The sequence below is a fragment of the Apteryx rowi genome, unplaced genomic scaffold, assembly GCF_003343035.1.
Source record: "Apteryx rowi isolate R43461 unplaced genomic scaffold, aptRow1 scaffold_251, whole genome shotgun sequence".
Taxonomy (NCBI): domain Eukaryota; kingdom Metazoa; phylum Chordata; class Aves; order Apterygiformes; family Apterygidae; genus Apteryx; species Apteryx rowi.
The window spans coordinates 734,572-740,571 of record NW_020448875.1 but is presented as its reverse complement, the minus strand read 5'-3'; the positions used below and the strand labels follow the sequence as shown (position 1 = coordinate 740,571).

The 6,000-nt window shown below is 44.0% G+C and overlaps 1 protein-coding gene across 1 annotated transcript in view; it reads left to right on the top strand.

The window, feature by feature from the left end:
• Window positions 1–6,000, top strand: part of FBXO16 (F-box protein 16) — a 31,814-nt gene that overhangs the window by 7,225 nt on the left and 18,589 nt on the right. Inside the window, exon 2 of the mRNA XM_026066964.1 lies at window positions 2,116–2,151. Coding sequence (XP_025922749.1) covers window positions 2,116–2,151 — 36 coding nt within the window. The remainder of the gene's footprint in view (window positions 1–2,115; window positions 2,152–6,000) is intronic.

The following is a 6,000-nucleotide window of genomic DNA, read 5'->3' as shown; positions in this document are numbered from 1 at the left end:
ACCAAGGGGAAATCATGCCTAACCAACCTGATAGCCTTCTATGATGGAGTGACTGGCTGGGTAGATGAGGGGAGAGCAGTGGATGTTGTCTACCTAGACTTCAGCAAGGCTTTCAACACTGTCTCCCATAACATCCTCATAGACAAGCTCAGGAAGTGTGGGCTAGATGAGTGGACAGTGAGGTGGATTGAGAACTGGCTGAATGGCAGAGCTCAGAGAGTTGTGAACAGTGGTGCAAAGTCTAGTTGGAGGCCTGTAGCTAGCGGTGTCCCCCAGGGGTCAATACTGGACCCAACTTCTTCATCAATGACCTGGATGAAGGGACAGAGTGCACCCTCAGCAAGTTTGCTGATGATACAAAACTGGGAGGAGTGGCCGATACGCCAGAGGGCTGTGCTGCCATTCAGAGAGACCTGGACAGGCTGGAGAGGTGGGCGGAGAGGAACCTCATAGAGTTCAATAAAGGGAAGGGCGAAGTCCTTCACCTAAGGAGGAATAACCCCATGCACCAGGACAGGTTGGGGGTTGACCTGCTGGAAAGCAGCTCTGCGGAGAAGGACCTGGGGGTCCTGGTGGATACCAAGTTAACCATGAGCCAGCAAGGTGCCCTTGTGGCAGAGAAGGCCAATGGTATCCTGGGCTGTGTTAGGAGGTGTTGCCAGCAGGTCGAGGGAGGAGATCCTCCCCCTCTACTCAGCCCTGGTGAGGCCACATCTGGAGTGCTGTGTCCTGTTCTGGACTCCCCAATACAAGAGAGACATGGAGCTACTGGAGCGAGTCCAGCGGAGGGCTACTAAGAGGATGAAGGCGCTGGAGCGTCTGGTCATAGGAGGAAAGGCTGAGAGAGCTGGGACTGTTCAGCCTGGAGAAGAGAAGGCTGAGGGGGGATCTTGTCAATCTGTCTAAGTATCTGAAGGGAAGGTGTCAAGAGGATGGAGCCAGACTCTTCTCAGTGGTGCCCAGCAACAGGACGTGAGGCAACGGGCACAAACTGAAACACAGACAGTTCCATCTGAACATGAGGAAAAACTTCTTCACTGTGAGGGTGACAGAGCACTGGAGCAGGTTGCCCAGAGAGGTTGTGGAGTCTCCTTCCTTGGAGGTATTCAGAAGCCATCTGGACACAATCCTGTGCAATGTGCTGTAGGTGATCCTGCTTGATCAGGGAGGTTGGCCCAGATGATCTCCAGAGGACCCTGCCAACCTCAACCATTCTGTAATTCTGTGATCTTCAAGAATGGCAAGAAGGAGGATCTGGGGAACTACAGGGTGGTCAGCTTCACCTTGATCCCTGGGAAGGTGATGGAACAAATAATCCTGGAAACCATTTCTGAACATATTAAGGACAAGAGGGTGATTGGGACTAGTCAGCATGGATTTATGAAGGGGAAATCATGCTTGATCAACCTGATAGCCTTCTACAATGAGATGACTGGCTCGATGGATGAGAGGAGAGCCGTGGATTTTTATCTTGACTTTAGTAAGGCCTTCGACACTGTCTCCCATAGCATCCTCACTGGCAYTGGGCTCTCCAGTTTAAGAAATATGTGAAGCAAGTCCAGCACAGGGCAACAAAGATGATTAAGGGATTGGAGAATCTGACATACAGGCAGAGGATGAGAGACTGGGATTGTTCAGCCTGGGGAAGAGAAGGCTCAGGGAGGATCTTATCAATGTGCATCTCATCAAGGTGCATCAGTGTGCACCTGATGGGAGGGAGGAAAGAAGATGGAGCCAGACTTCCTGGTAACAGCCAGTGAAAGGACAAGAGGCAAAGGCCACAAACTGAAATACATGAAATTCCATTTAAGCATAAAAAAACCCTGTTTTCTACAGGGAGAGTGGTCAAACCCTAGAACAGGTTGCCCAGAGAGGTTGTGGAGTCTGCATCCTTGGAGATATTCAACATTCAGCTGGACACAGCCCTGAGCAAGCTGCTTTACTTGACTTTGCTTTGAGCAGGGAGTTTGGACTGAGTCCCTTTCAACCTCAACTATTCTGTGCTTCTGTTTATTCTTTATAGGTTACAGAGATTGTTTTTAAAACTGGATTTTTTTCTTCATATTGAATCTCCTTTAAGTATTCAATTTTATTTGTGTGTATATGTTTTTATAGGTATTCGAAGAAAGAAGAGCCCTGCTTGGAAAATGGGTAACCTTTTCTCTTTAAATATATATTTAAATACATTTAAATCCATGGGTTTCTGAGCTGTGAAGGGAAACATACCCTGTTTTGAAAAAAGGGGACTCATTTAACTGACGTAAACGTGAAAGTGAACTGTAACTGCTCTACTTCTGAGGAAGGTAAAGGTATAATTCCCTCTGTGTCCACATTCTGTAAGTTCTGAACTTGGGAAATCATATTCCATTTTCAGAATGATTTGAAATGGGATAAGAAGCCCTGTGAAAAGTCTGTGAAGTCTTCAAAGAGGATGCTGGATGTTTAGGTACAGCCATCACCTGCTAGCAACTTTTAAAAACTAGTAATAGACATATTATCTACCAAGTGCACACATATGGCTCCTAATACTGTAMTAATTGAACACCTCACAATCTCTTTCTGTCATTATATTCACAGCTCCCACATGAGACAGGAAAGTGCCGTTACCCTGTTTTGCAGATGAAAACTTGAGGCACAGAAAGACTTAAGATAGGATTTGTCTAAYCCAACCACAAATGACTGCAGGTTAGGCATTCAGGACAGGGTTCCTCCAGCCAGATATGAATGTCTGGAGCACAGATATCTAAGCCTGGCTGGTCTGGCTGTAACAGACTCCTTGTACAGTCAACAGAGAGAAAGCAGTACTTCCAGAGGGTAATTCATCTCACTTACTGTAGGATGAAAGAATGGGTCTCTAGAGATGCCTGTTTCTTTCCATAGCCTATGAAGGGAGTTATAGCTCACTGATTTAAAGGAATATAACCTTAAGTGACCTACCCAGGAAGCTGATGACAGAGTGCACAATGGTACACCATTTGCTGTAGTCCTAAACTCACAGCTTAAATATCACGTTGTCCTTTCTCTTTTATGAAGCAAAATACATTTAAAGGTGATTGTGGGAAAGCACATCTGCTTTGCCTCCTATGCAAACAAGAATACATACTCAGGGAGCTTATTGCAGTAAATGCACATCTTTAAAAATGGAAGCAAAGAAGTGGGTACATGGTCACATATCATRTACAAGCTAAATAGAAATATAGAAATGATGCTCCTTGTCTGCACTCTTTGATAAAGAGTATTTGCACAGTAGGTCTGTTTGAACAGTGATACTTATTCTTTATGCTTAATAGCTCACTCGTGTGGAAATCTTTTGCATGTGAGATGGTTTGTAAGGATGAGTATTTTGATTTTAAGCTCATAAGGATTATTCATCTTTACCGGAAATATGCTTTCCATAATTTGTTCACTTGCATGCATTTGGATAATAAGGAACTTCAAGGAAACCAAGAAAACAAAATAATTGAATGATTATTGTTCAAAAAGCACTTTTTAGCATGATAGTCTGTAACTGAGAGATCTAAAAMCCAACTTGAAAATTGCTGGGTGTTTTAAAATGCCATTGAGATATATGGTGGCAAAAGTGCTAATATGTGTTAATTGGAACCCCCAGTGAAAGAGGAAAAATCTGGAAATGAACCCTCCCCCCAACATAAGAGTGCTGAATCATTTTCTGAAAGGTTAAATGCTTGACCCTACCTATGACACTAGACTGTAGCTCTCATCATGCTCCTTTAGAGCTAATTTTTCTTGTACTTCTGACGTCCATCATACCAATGAAAAGGGTGAGGAAAGCACAAAAGCTGCTCTTACTGCCTTCGCAGCCTGTGGCATGATGGTACGTGGTATGAGAGGCTAAAGCAGTTTCAATTTGGGAGAAAATGTGTCAAGAAATCACAGTGCCCTTAGCAGGACTTCTTCTRTTGATTCACACGGTCCTCTCCTAGTGCTCTCAGGAAGTATGGACTAGATGAAGCTGCTGGAAGGTGGGTTTGAATATGGGAACCCATATTCAGTGTGGTCATAAATGATTRTAGGCTGGAAGGCTGAAGTCTCTTCTAAATCCAGAACTGATCCATGTTTTAACTAGTATTTGGACAATGGAATGGAAAGTACATATTTGTTTGCAGATGATACCATGCTTGGAGGGATTTCACGAACTTTGGAGATTAGAAATCAGAATGCCCCAAATCTGCCAAAAATAGGATGCAGTTTGATAAGGACGAGTGAAAAGTGCTGCATGTAAGAATGACCATTACAAAAACTGCAGAAATGAGAAAGCCCAAGTATGCAGCAGTTCTACGAAAAAAATCGCTGAGAGTTATGGTGGATCACAAACCAAGTATGAGCTGACGGTGTCTTATAATTGTAACAAAGGTAAATATCTTAAAGGGCTKTCTGAAAGGCAGAGCTGTCCCCAGTTCGGGTCACTGCATTTCAGGAAAGCTGAGGACCAGTTGGAGATACCTCAGGGAACAAGTTGTAGGTGAGAACAGTCTCAGGTCTAGAAAATTTGGAWGTGATCTGTTTGCTCTAGGGAAGACAGAGAAGAGATGTAATAACATCCTTCAAATAACACATAGAAGTTGTTTGAAAAAAGGAAGGGATAATCTCATCTCCGCATTCACATTGGATGGGACAAGAAGTCAAGGCCTCGAATTGCAGTTATGGAGATCTAATTTAGACGTCAGGAAAATCTAATGGTACAGATAGCTCACTGCTGGAGYAGCTTGCCTAGGGCTTAGAGGTGGAATTTCCATCGCTGAAGTCTTTGGAGAACAGGTTAGACAAAYGCTTGTCAGGAAGGTTTAGGTAGAGTAGATCCTGCCTTGCGGCAGGAGATGAACTAGCTCGGTGTTTCTCAACCTTTTYAAACTGAAGGACCATTTAGCCTTCTGGGAAAGCAGAACAGATTGCCTTGAGCAGCATTGCCACAGTGGTTTTCCTTTACAGCCAAATAAATATTAGATTAAACTTTRGATGTTCTTTTTTTTTTATTTTATTACCCCTGATTTTATTTGCATGCATTCCGGRCTCTGTTTTCATTTAGTTATTTTTTGCAATCATTTCACAGAAYGTCACTGATATCTCTCAGGCTACTGCGGTCCATAAAACGCAGGCTGAGAAGCGATGAACTAGCGGGCCTGAAGGGATTTCTTTTCCCTGTTTCYGTGCTGCTGAACAGCCCCAAGGATGTGGGGCTGGCTGTGCTGTCACCTGCAGTATTCAAGAGGTGTGAAGGGATGCACTAAAATTTTGAACTTGCCATGAACCCAGCAAGGTATTATTGCTGCACAAAGAGGAAACAGCAGCAGTGTTTAGCGAGAGCAGCCAGCCTTTCTTGCAAGGCTCTTCCCATGTACGAGTATTTGCAGGCTACGATCCTACTGCATGCATTTGCAGATACATTCAAAAAATAAATTGCACTGCTGTCTTTCAGATTAAACCTTTTTGGTGGTTAAACTGGGAAAGTGTTAACATTTTTCTTTCAATTTTCCTGTTTTATTTCCTGCTGTTCTACATTGCACCCCAGGCAGGTGCCTTCACACRCTCCCTTTCAGCTTCACTTTCTGCCATGTCCTCAACACTGCAAGCTAAAAACTCCTCCCATTAATTTAAAAAACAYGAAAACATTTTGCTCCACCCTAATGCTCCCTGCTATCATGCCRACACCCAGATGAATAAATTGACAATGAGGCTGGGATTGAATTTGCAGATTAAGACACCTAAGCTTAAGTGTCTCCAGGTGATTTGAGTGTCTCAGCTCCCGTTATAACCAAATGAGGTCTAGACAAGTCAGGGGAGCTCAGATAGTGATTCAGCTCACCCTGTGGGCTACATCTGTGCTACTAATTTGTACAGCATCTGTGAGCATTCCCAGGTACGAGAACTTGCTCATCCACTCCATGAAATTGTTAGTGCGTTCCTTGGCACGATTTTGGCCTGGGCTGCTAGCATGCTTCCAGATGTTGTTCAGATGCTACTCGGACATTAGCCTTGGAC